Below are 13,576 nucleotides of genomic sequence, written 5' to 3' on the forward strand. Positions count from 1 at the left end.
AATTTCGTCGAAGCGCGAGACACAATGGCTCACTTTCACGACTGTAACGGTAGCGTGCGAATTTGCAAATAAATTTTGTGGGCATCGTTATCGATTTCCGCCCGGGAATTGGGACAATTGACTGGATACGACGGACAGAGCGGGCTTACATAGCGTGGATGGCCCCATCTGTCGCAACGTAACCGCGAACATTAAGGTTATAAAGCGCTGTACATGTATGGAGGGTGTCACGAAAAAATAACCATCAGTTTGACTACAAATCATAATTATTCCTTGTTATCTTTGATTTTTAACGTAGTCAACATTTTTAAGCTAATTAATGAGAATATTGAAGAAATAGCCTCTATACTTCTTCATTATTTTTTACTCAGCATTCATATTTTTACGTAGTACTTATACATGAATTATTTTATAAGTTTTTGTAATTATTATGTATTATAAAAGCTATAATTTATATGTGTATCATTTACGACTTTTATAATAAATTTAGACATAGCTCTTTGTTAAGTTTCATATTTCATTTTAATCTATGGATCTATTTTTATTAAATTTCTATATTAAAGGCTTCCTTTCTTGTGTGAAATTTGAATTTGGCGAATTTAATTTAATCCGCTCTATCTTCATGAAATGGAAAGTTATCAGCGAACACGAATACCTAGTACATCCCTATTAATGACTGACGTATCAGGGCCTCGTCGCGCTGATAAGCTTACAAAGAGGTGGCCGATATTCATCCTCTCTGTAATATAACACTAATTACTTCTGCGAGCTACTTAAGAGTACCTATCGAAAGCTAAGTTTAACTCTGTTAATAACTTCGTTATTTCACAGAATAATTGACAAATTTTGTAAAAGAAAATATAAAGCGATGCTTTTCTAATCTTTTAAATCTTAAAAATACGAATTTAATAAAATCTGTATTTGTTGCGAACCTTATTAGCAACTTATCTTTTTTACTTTTTACTGATTGTTTTTTACCTTCTCTTTTTTATTTAGATTAATCCATAGGAATTTGTTTTTCTTTTCTTTTATCGTATTTATACTTACCGTTTCTTCTTGCGGGTAGCGTAGAATTATAGTATATCATAATTTGCTTAGGTATATTTCTTGTTTATCATAAAGCGGGATTCTAATAGTGGCTTCTTAATCTTAATTTAAAAGAGACCCGCAATCTTTTCATTACTAAATAAAGAATCTTTTCATATACAAATTTAAAGTTATATTTTAAGAGTCTTAAATTTCTATGTAAAAATGGAGCAATTTATATTTAAAAAAAATCTTTTTTAATCTCCTTGCTTTTTCATTATGATGTTTGACCATTTGTTTTCTTTAAAACTCGATACTTCTATCAAAATGGAAGCAGAATGTTACCAATATCGATAACAATCGTGGAATAATAAAGAAGAATTTCGATATGATGGGAAGCACTTTCAGTTACCATTATTGTACGTTAATATTTTGTTGTAAGTTTTCGCAATATTTTCCTCTCACGCGAGCAATATTTTTCTTTAACTGTTAACTGCGATGTATGTACATACAGTGGTTTACAACAATCAAGTTCCAAGATTATTAAATTATCGATTTTCTATTACACAACATTTTTTTATTGTAAAAAGACTTGTTTTCATATCCATTTATATACAAGATTAGAAATTAATTGATTTTTTGTTTTAAAAAGCTCTTTTGTAATTATGTTTTAATATTAGTTTTAATTGTACTAATTATTTATAAAGTTCTTATTTACAAGATTTTTTATGCTGTTTTAATTTTTTAGCCTTCATTATTTTTGTTTATATTAATCATTTTATATTGATTTTATATATTTTTGTACGTGTCTTTTATTTTTGAATTTATGATCTATTTTTTGGGAGCTTATTCTTTTATATATTGCTTTAACTTTACTCTTTTTAAATTTAATATTTGATCACTATTTAATTTAATTTCAATTACATTAAATTAGAAAACAGATTTTTAATTCTTTAAGGAACACTTGATTAAAGAAGACAATTATTTATTCATTTTTAAAATAAAATCTGATATAAATATTACATTCTAAATCAAATAACTTTTTTCAATTCGTGTGTGTGTGTGATGAAAGAGTATTATTTGTTGATATATTGAATATTCTTGACACGATGGGTACGTGACAGCCTTTATCGCAGTCCCATGAATTTGATGAACGATTTATTTTCCAATAAGAATCTCGAGAAAATGTGGTAAATGATCATCATGATTAATTGTTCATCGAATGACAAGTACGGATTCTCGGAAAGAATTGAACGAAAAGAAGAGACTTGTTATGTTATTAATTATGTGTTTTCAGATGATATTTAGAATCTGTTACTGTCATTACCATTCAGATAAAAATATCGGAGGGATATCTATTTAATAATTGCTTATATTTAATAACTGTATTTGAGGTAATCAATATATAATAAAAAGGTTTAATGCTCTCTCTCTGGAATTATTGAAAATAATGACTTATATATATGTATATATATATATATACACACATATATAACTTATACATATAATCTTACCACTGCACTGGATAAACATTTTTTCTCATCTCTGTCTTTTCAGAAATTTAAAATCCTGGAAGATAATAAAAGTACTTATAACAATAAATGCTTTTAATATTGAAAATAAATAACTAAATTTCTGCAAGAATACTCCAAGTGTCTTAATTACAAAATATTTTTAACGAGTACATTTAGCATTTAAAGAAAGAAAAATAATAACTGTTCACTCATTATTCGTTAGAAAATTAAAGTGATTGAAATTAATTAAGAACACTCATAAAATAAAATTTATACGCGTGCGCGCCTTATTTTTCTATCTACCTTAAGGTTTTGAGTTACTTACTTGAATTATTATCTGCAGCACCATATCGAAGTGTTTCATTAAGGGAGCTCCATATATCGCGAGCAGCAGTAACGTTGTTTGCGATGCATCATCTTGCCATAAGCATGATTACACCCGCGCGTCACGCCTTAGGCATTTATAAATAGAAAAAGAAAACTGTGGTTTGGAGAAATGTTTTTAGTGAGGTAAAGAATAAAAACGGAGGATGTTCAACAACGTTGTAAAGTGCGCTGCACATTTTACTATTGTCTTTACGGCATTGTCTTTACGGTGTGTTTACGGCCACAATATACTGGGCAGCATGCGGAAAACAGACTGGTTTTAATGCTACTATTAAAAGAATTCTACCTCAGTCTACCACAAAATTAATATATATAAGGAAGAAAATGAAAATTAAAAGAATAATAATAAAAATATGATAATTAAAAAAAGAATAAAAAAATTATAAAGGATACATGATTAATTATATTGTATATTTATGGGAGATTATTTTATCATACTTTGTTTAAATTAATATTTTAAGTGTTTTGCTGAACATATGTTATGCTGTTGATTTTATATTTTATCTTACTCTATTCACGTAATCACTATTGTAAGAAAAAAACAATTTTTTCTTGCCAAGTAGAATTTATTACGCGGAAACTGTCATTTTTCAAATGTTCATTCTTGAAAGCTGCGTTACGTACATTTACATTGCATTGAATAAAGGAAAAATAAAGTTCTATTGAAAAGGGAGAACATAGGATTTCTTTGAAGTAGAATGTACGTTGCAGCATCCGCAGGGCGTGATAAATGCAGTTCTCTCTTTCCTCCTCTTTTGCACGAGATTATTTTGTTTCATTGTTCGTTGCTTTAGTAAGACTTGTTACGGAAAGGTTGTTGCGTGCTTCCTGGGGAGCAATCAGTCCGATGTAATGCAGAAACGTACTCTTGCGCTTCACGTGGTAAATAAAGTTGTCGTTTTATCTCCAATTTGTAAGTCGCAATTATACGCGATTCTCCGATACGACGCGACTGCGAATTACCGTAAAAGCCCACGGCATGCAACGGTTGTGTTACGGGATTAAACGAGATTTAAAAAAAAAACGAAAGACAAGAGGAAAAAAGTAAGAAAAATTTTTACCACAATCGAGAAGTAACTCACAAAATTTTATTTTCTAGAAGTAACTTTATTTTAGTCTGATTAATTAATTTTAGTTGTTTCTTACTTAAATTTAATTTTGCTTAATTTTGCTTAATGTAAATATGCGTTAAATGTGTTTTATAATTAATTTCGAATATTCTTGTCTATATTTTCTTTCTATAATATACGTTTCTTCTCTTTATATTTCTCTATATTCTTTCTAAATATTTTTCTCTACATTTCTTTCCTACATTTTTCTATATTTTTTTTCTATAACATTTTCTCTGTTTTTTCTTTATATTTTTATCTATATTTTTCCTCTCTACATTTTTCTGTATATTTTTCGCTCACTGCTTATCCTTATATTTTTTACTGACAAAATTTTTCATAGAAATACACATACGTACATATATTTTCTATTCTCCTTTCAAATCTAAATTTTGATTGATTTACTTAAATTTAATGCCAATATGAAATATGAGAGCAAACGAAAATGCCAAATATTTTTTTACAATTACATAGAAATTTTTCTCGTCTTTATAGAAAATTTTACGTGCGAAGACAGACAAGGGATGGCTTATGGGAATGCCTTTATCCTTCTTAAGGCAGCGGGAAAAATATTTTTCTTATATCTTCGTAAGCCCAGCGTGTAACACGTACGTGTATCTCGCGACTTGGCGACGAGGGTAGGATACAAAGCAGGGAAATAAGGGAAAGTCTTTTCGTAGCTGTCAACACGTCTGTTGACGTGAAATGATACCAGTATCGGTGGTGGTTACTCTCGCAAAATCGCGTCTCTCGCCACCCATTTTCGCGGACCATTTCCCTTAACGGGAGCTATCTGTCAGTTGCTTTATGCGCAATTCGTCTGCAATTGATCATGACTTTACCTCATGCAATTGTTATTCTCATAGAATGAAATTCTCGGAATTTGATATCGGCTGGCATGAACGTATATTGTAAACGTATATTTGTAAAAGAAAATATCATCACTGCATATAGTAACGAAAAAACTATGTAACTATGAATGTATAATTTAACAACGGAATCTCATATTCATGTTCGTTCAGTGAAACGAATATTCTTAATTAATCAAAGGGAAAATATTATTTGTTTTACTTATTCTACTTTCATTTTATTATTAGGATATCTTATGATGAAATAGGAAATAGGCATAGGAAATTTTAATAAATTTTTGTCGTTATGATTTTTATTTGATCATAATTTTATTATTAGATACGTATATATCTACATCTTTCACGTAGCCAAGAGGAAATTCATCGAGAAAAGAAAGATTAAAAAATTGACATATAAATCAAATAAGAAAAAATAATAGAAATATATATATTAAAGAAGAAATTATGGTAAAATTATAAATACTTTCCTCACTTTTTTCTGTGTCTCTTTGTGTACAAACACAACAGAAATAAAATCACGAATAATATTATACGAAACTGTGTTTCCGATGTTCGTTTAGTTCTTTGAACATTGTTGCGGAAAAGATAAACTCTTTTTCAGATCTCTACATTTTTATATTAATTATTCTTATTCGTTATTTCATTACATTTCTATGTTACTTTTGTTCATTTTTTTCATTTATTTATTGAAAGGAAAAATCTTTTTGTAACGATAAAAACAAAATGAAAGAATATGAGAATATAATATTAGAAATTTGGTAATAATATTGTAAATATTATTAGCAAAAATAAAATAATACGACAATAACAATAGTTTTGAATATTGAGGATTTAGTGAAAATTAACAAAAAAGAAACGTGGATTATTTCGCGATTGTTATAGTCTGTTAGACTATCTATCAATCACGTCATTTTCTCCTTTCAATTAATCGCAAACAATCCCGATTATCGCGACAATGTCGCCGCTCTAAATTAATTCATCGCATAGAATACAGAAATTCACAAAATATTGACGCAGAAAATGTCACAAGATAGATTGGGAAATGAATGACAAGGATTAAAGACTGCATTGTCTTGCCTTTCGTAATATAATGTTTATTTTTTCTCTCCTTCCTTCTCTCTTTCTCTCTCTCTCTCTCTCTCTCACACTGTATCTCAATAGCTATTATCGAACAGAATAAGATTGATTCACGAAATTATAGCTAAACGAAGAGAACAAATGTCCACTTTTTTAGTCCGCAGTTTCGACAATAACTGCTTTTCTGAAAAGTACTTAAAAAAACTGTCTTTTATAAAAAAAATAAAATAATAAATTTTGTAGGAAAAAAACGTACGTATTTGAAAAGCTCGTATAAGATACGTTGAATTCAATTATTAAACGATATTTATGTTACATTTCAAGCAATAGATAGAACAAAATGTTTCAGTTTTATCCCAATTTAATTCACTCTTATAGCAGCTCTCTTTCTCTCACACTCTCGTCCCCGTTTCTTGTTCTCATTCTCGTAATTTACATAGATATCTACATATCAGTCCTTTCATCGCGGTCTCACATTCGCACTTAATTCTACTTGCTGCGTGTGTCTGATCTGCCGCTAGACACTTTTTAAACGTCTACGCCGCCCTATATATGCCATTGCATGTGAATCACTAGAATCTCTCTTTTAAACACTACGCTTTTTGTTTATTTAGGCCCTGTGTACAGCGTGACTTAAGTTAAACCGTTGTTTCAATAGGATGAAATTTTCTTCACGTCACCTCAGGATTGTCGGATACAACATTAGCACTTTCGCACGAACAAACGGTACCGATTGATTATTTTACTGGTCGAAATGTACGTCAAATCGCTTATGTTATGGCACGTTTGCGAATAGTTAATAAAAAATCGTTGATAAAAAAAAACGCCTCTGGGAATGTCTTGACGTAATAAATCCAGAGTTTCTTCGTCTAACGTCTGTTAATGTCGCATTTCTTATGCCCTGTTCTATCAATGTAAGATTAATTTTAACCCAGGTACAATTTACTTTTTCTAATTCCAAATATTGGAAAAAGATAAACAGTAAGTAAAACCGAGATTAAAGTTAATCTTATATTGATAGAACCGGGTCTTAATGACGAAAGGAAAAACAAAAAACGGTCTACTTCTGATGAAGATTGAATTATTACTCAACATATTTTAAGCTAACATTTTATCTTTTTTATGTATTTTTTATGAAAGGCAGATTCAACTGAGCAAATGATAAATATTTCTGTTTTGATGTTTTATTTCTTAGTATTTGCTTTGATATTTTTATAAAATTTAATTTTGCTATTTTGATATTTCAATCTAATATAACTTTTTTGTCTTAATTAGTTGATGCGACGCTTTTGGATCGGAGCACGGAATTGACTTTTAAATGCATCTTGTTTTTTCTTCTTATACATTACGACCAGCCAAAACTTGCTTGAACGGAAGCCCAATATAAAATATGTTAACGCCTCGACGACAACAACTAATCACGACATGTACATAGAAAAATAATATTCGCGTCGATGTGTCGAGAAAGGAACACTTGTGTCAGAAAAACCCGCCATCTCCGCCTCAAGTTCGTACTTTGATACATATCCTAATTTGCAATTTGGTCGCTGCAGTAAAAATCAATATTATATTAATCTTTTATGTCTAAAGAATTCAAAGAATTGTTGTTACTATTAGGAAAGGCAGTACACAATTAAAAAATGTATTTTTAATTGTATATTTTAAAATTTACTAAAATTGAAATTTGTTTTTAATTATTAATTAGTTGTAATAATATCGATTAGAGAATAACGAATTAATATTGTTATCTTTTTAATTAACGTTACATGCAAAAACTGATCTGCTCCTGTTAATAGCAACTTTTTAATTTGCCAACACTGACAAAGGAAGTGTTTAATTTTAAGATATTAAAATATTTTATTCTTGTCTATATTTTTTAAACATTTAAAAATGTTTTAGACTTTTTCAATAAACAAAATACTATATGTTTGGATTTAAAATACATAGAGCTTTCAATCCAAACATATAAGTTTTGTTTACTGTAAAAATTTAAAACTAAAACATCTTTAAGTGTTTAAAAAGCGGATACAAGAATAAAAACATTTTAATATCTTAAAATTAAATGCTTCTTCTTTTAATAAAGTTTTCAATTTTGTGTTCCTTTATTTCTTTTCTGTTGCATGTCTGACGATGTTTTCAAGATTATGTGCATGGTTTTATATTCGTAGATGAGAAAAACACCGCGTTTGAATGAATAAATTAATTAAAAACCGTTCCCCATATGATCCGGAATAAAAGTATGCTCACAGCGATATTATTGACGTTCCTAATTGCTTCGTTGCAACGTAATTCCTTTTTTTTTTACCAGTTCTACAATGACGATGTGTACGCAGTTTAGTTCGATATCTGTATGCCCAGCGCCCAAAATATCTAGAGAAAATAGTTATTCTCATGACTGATTGTAACAAATAGGATTAATTAGCAAATCGAGATGTTGCATGATGATGTTTTGCCGAATACAAACCGTCCAAACAAAATTAGATAAAAATATGCGATGGAGAGAAACACTGCTTCAATATATCGATAAACTTTTTAAAACTTAGAATTTCATAAAGTACGTGAAAAGAAATTAAATTATAAAAAGTAATAATATATGTACAACGTTCCAACAATTTAATCATTCTTTTGGAATTTTATTTTTTCTTTTCTATTTTTTTGTACGAATTGTAAAAGATTTGTAAGATCCTTTTTACACGAACGAATATTTCATTTAAGATGAAAAAGATCTGGACAGCGCATCTTTTCCAGCGAATCCAATCCTGGATTCACCAGATTCCGTTTCAGAAGACTGCAAAAAGAAAGGTATTTCCAACAAAGAGCGATTTAAAGCTATTTTTCTGTCTATTTTATAATTCGTGAATTCCTTTACTCACAAATCCGAGTAAGTATTTAATCCCCGTATTTCAAGATTTCTGTATCAAAAATTTGTAGCAGTCTTTCAATAATCTTTTGCTACCTTTTTCCTGCTGCTGATAGCCTGCGAAATTGAGCTTTCTTTTCAACTTTGGCAAAGTCACTTATTTACGAACGATGAGGCGAATTCGATGGCGAATTTAAAGGGTCTGCGATAGCAAAGCTATTGTAGAGCGACTTAATTTTCGTGTACGGCGAGTTTCATTAAGGGAACGTAAAAAAGATGATTTGTCAGAAGTTCCAGGATGCACGGAAAAGCCGTGCCTACTGGAGAATTACGCTAATTAGTGTCTTTACCCGGACGGTCCGCGTAACTGCGCACGTAGCATAGTCTCCCTTTCTCTCTCTCTCTCTCTCTCTCTCTCTCTCTCTCTCTCTCATTCATTCGGTCACTCGTTCTCTTTTTCTCTCTCTCTGGAATGATTATCCAGAAGCAAATAGAGACGGTCGATTAAATAGACCGTTACATTGATGCAGAAAAGGTATTCCGTACTGCGTTAATATATATACATATATACATATATATATATATATATATATATTTGTCGATGTCTTGTTGAAAATATTGCGCACAAAGTCGAACTGTATAATAAAATAATAAAGTTGAAGTATATCGAACTAGAAAAGGCCGTCATGAAAAATAACAATTTCATTCTCAAATATATGGTGGTCTATAAATATGGACCTAACTTTACTTTTTTTTGTTCTTTAGTCTGTTAACTGAAATCGTTATTTTCGATATAATTGGCTTCTAGTTGGTTATACTTCGATTTTTATAAAGATCGAGCATTTTTCTTCATTTTTATTATTTTATGTGTTCTTTTTATTTTTATTATATAGAATATAGGACAAGTTGATAAGATACTACGACTTTCGATTACCCGAAGTATACAGAGTTACATCAATATTTGTTGTTGTAGTTATTGCAAGCGATATTTTCCAATGATTTAAGATACTGACGAAAGAGAGTACTCTAACAAAATACGGAATACCTCTACAGGTACGTGTGTACTAGGATGACATAAGTAACCTTCTATCTTGCATTTAAATATATATCTTTACTTTTTTGAGAAATAAGTACATGCGGATAATGTAAAACACATTATTATGTTAATGAAATTTACTAGAGTCCTCTCTCTCTCTCTCTCTCTCTCTCTCGACTCCAATAAAAATTCATCTTTCTTATTAATCCAAGAAATAAAAATATATATTTGAACAATGACTTTTTGTCTATTTATGTCACCCTACAGTATTCTCGGCTCCCTAGCGTGTACACGCAAGCAACACGTAAAACACACAGAACTTTACGCTAATACATGTTATATTTGTTATACTTACAAAAACAACAAGTCACTCACGCTTCCATTATTATATATTTACAATCCGCCTCTGGTTATTGCTATTATGGTACATTTATACAGGCAAAATGGCGCACGCGACAGATATCTTCTTATCCTGCTGATCCATCGCGGCGTTATTGTTTCGTGATTACGATAATGTTACACACGACCTCGACACGTTAATAAGTGTCTTGTGTTATATGTATGATACAGCCTTGCATATACCGGTGCGCTAATAATTACATCTAATTAGCGCTAGCCGGCTGTCTTCACTATGTACAGAATAAACAAAGATTAACTCCTCTTTCATCCCCTCATGCCTTACACATATATACATATACATATATATATATAATATATGTATATTCGCATTCCAAGTGACTTCCGGCGTTTCTCTCTTTGTGCGAATGTTGACTGTTAGTGGCTTCTGCAAATATTTTACTTTTATATGAATTAATATTTTTATTTTGGCTGGAGAAAATTATTAGATATATATTCTGAAAACTTCCATATAAATCAATTTTCTCTTTCGTTAATTTTCTGCGAATATTCGCTAATTAATAACCGCTGCTGTAAATTTTCCAAAAATCCTTTTAATTATTACGATATTTGATCGATTCCTTTTATCGTCGATGTCAAAAGAAGATTCCGAGTTTAAGCCTCGCAATCGTCACGCAGATCGAAGCATATCGATGATAATCGTTCGATAATAGCGTCGATTATATTCGCTAATACCCGTTTTAATGGCTTAGCTCTTGGAAAGCATTAATTTCGATCTCGAATCTCTCTAAAGCGTTTGTCGCGCACCTCCCGAGGCGATATGATAGCATGGATTACACATTACCGGATGTATTTCGGGATGCGATTATGTGGAAGGCAATTACGCGCCGCCGATCGTCGTTCTATTGAACGATGGCTACGGTAGTGTTTAGGAACTCACATTTTAAAGACCGCAGATTCGCAATTAACTCTTTAAATTTAACGCAAATTTTTACTCCTTCTCTCAATACATACAATTTTATATTTTCAATGTTATTTTCATTTTATTTTAATATTACATTTTTTATGTTGTTAAATTTAAAATTAAAGCACTTCACCTGATCATAAATTTGCACACAAATATTTACAACAAATATATTTTTTTTAATTAAATATTTTCCCAGTTTGAAAATTTCTAATTCTGTTTGTGGTGCATGTTTCATTTTCTTTTTGCTTAAAATTATTTAAAATATTAAAAATAACAATACATAATATATTTCTTTGAAGCAGAAATTGTTATACATGCTAATATGCAAAGAACGCGAGCTATACAAAATGCATATTCCACGATGATTGACATTCAACGTAATGATTAACAGCGTGTGCTACGCACCAAGTTACGAATAACGGAGAAGTGATGTGTGAAGTCAATATGTTCGAGTATTAAGGGTCAATTGCGAATAGCGTCGATTGGCGTCCAAAAATCGTCGAAACAAAGCGGCTCGATTTTGGCTGAAAATTTATTGAGAAAAAAGAGACTTGGAACTCGCCTTTCGGAGGCGGATTTTTCGGAATTGTGTCGAACTACACGAATTGCGAGGGTGTCTTCCAGCAGTTGGCGCAGCAGGGCAAGGCGCTCTTTAGGGTATCCTTGAAGGCGTCACGGAAGTCGCGGTTGAAATACGCATAGATGAGTGGGTTTAGGGCGCTGTTGAAGTAACCTATCCAGAAAAGCACCGATACCACCGTATCCGGGCAATAACAGGCTTCGCCGCACAATGATGTTATCAGATACCTGGAGAATAATAAACAAAAAGAGCTCACTTCTTCTGCATTCAAAACTAAATATCTGTTATTAAATCTTTAAAGATCAAGTATAATCAGTATTATATAATTATATAAAATATAAATTATATTATATAAAATGTAATGAGTATTATATAATTATATATCACTTTTGAAGATTAAGTATTATATAAATATACGTAAAGAAATTATCTCCAATTTTATAAATCCATATTTGAAAGAATTGAATTTAGAATTACATTTCAAAGAATCACAATATGATTTAACATATTTTCGAAAAGGCATAGAGGAAAGGCCCCTATTATGAGATATTGAGTTCATTTTGAGTAAATGCTAGAAGTCTATGAGCAGAATTTTAAAAAATAATAAAAAAATTGTGCTCCTAATATGAGATGCCCCGAGAAATTGACACTAAAACGCAAAATTTATCAGTATTGTAACTAAAAAACTTTATTTAATGTTACCTAAATGTAAACAAACACAGCCAGGGTGCATGAAAAATGAGTATGCGATATATTATACTCAAAACTCGTCTTCTGATAGTTGAAATCAAGCATCGCAGAAATAGGCACTCGACGGTTGTCCTTTTTATTATTGTACAATAACATTGATACTTTAGCAACGATTTTCACTATGACATGGGAGCATGAGTTATTTCATATTAGAAATACCCTGGGTATCTCATATTACGATTTCCGCGCCTTATGGTTTCACGATCATCAAATCTAACTTCTGTAATTAAGCAATTCAACATATCCCGTATTTTTCTATTAGAACGATGTTACTCCATCACTACATGAAGAATTTATTGCCAAATATTTATTTATTAAATAATAAATAATATTTAAAGGCTTATCTTAATGAAATTTGAAGACATCCAAATTCTAAAATCTTTTTTTTTCAATGACTACAGGCATGACCTAATAATGAATTTTCTACTAAATAGTTTTCAATTCAAGAGTAATAAATTCATGGTGGAACCAATAGATAGCGTCTATTAGTTTAGCAGAAATGCTGCTATCTTATATTAGGCGTCTATCTCATAATAGTGGGCTTTCCTTTAATATATAATTGATCTAAAAAATATGTATAAATGAAAATTAACTCTCTCGCAAATTTTACAAAATATAAAAAATATGATATGTTATTCATATTATTCTTACTTTCTTTCGTTATATAAAATTATTTATTATGTAAAAAAGGCGTTTTAAAAATTTTTTTATAATAAATACATTACTATAAATAACACAATAACGTAAATCATTAAAGACGATCATGCTGTGGTAACATCAATAATCGAGACAGATTATAAATCTGTAGGGAAAAGATCAAGAGAATAGATCAGCCAAATACGGTGCGCCATAATTTTCAATAAGGACATGTACCTCAGTGCGGTGTTAGCCGTATCTTGAAAGCACGAATACAGATATAGAGCTCAGATATTTATGGGATTTGTTTTATGCCAAAACTACATCGGAGGAAACGAGTTTTCTCTACGTGTGCCTCATCTGTTTTTCTACAGGCATCTGCGCTGGGTATTTCGCATATACATGCAT

The 13,576-nt window shown here is 30.5% G+C and overlaps 1 protein-coding gene across 1 annotated transcript in view; it reads right to left on the reverse strand.

The window, feature by feature from the left end:
- Positions 1-11,598: 11,598 nt before the first annotated feature.
- LOC108760665 (octopamine receptor beta-3R) overlaps positions 11,599-13,576 on the reverse strand; it is a 36,673-nt gene continuing 34,695 nt past the window's right edge. Inside the window, exon 5 of the mRNA XM_018506740.1 lies at positions 11,599-12,009. Coding sequence (XP_018362242.1) covers positions 11,799-12,009 — 211 coding nt within the window. The 3' untranslated portion in view covers positions 11,599-11,798. The remainder of the gene's footprint in view (positions 12,010-13,576) is intronic.

Source organism: Trachymyrmex cornetzi, unplaced genomic scaffold (genome assembly GCF_001594075.2).
Source record: "Trachymyrmex cornetzi isolate Tcor2-1 unplaced genomic scaffold, Tcor1.1 scaffold108, whole genome shotgun sequence".
NCBI classification, from domain to species: domain Eukaryota; kingdom Metazoa; phylum Arthropoda; class Insecta; order Hymenoptera; family Formicidae; genus Trachymyrmex; species Trachymyrmex cornetzi.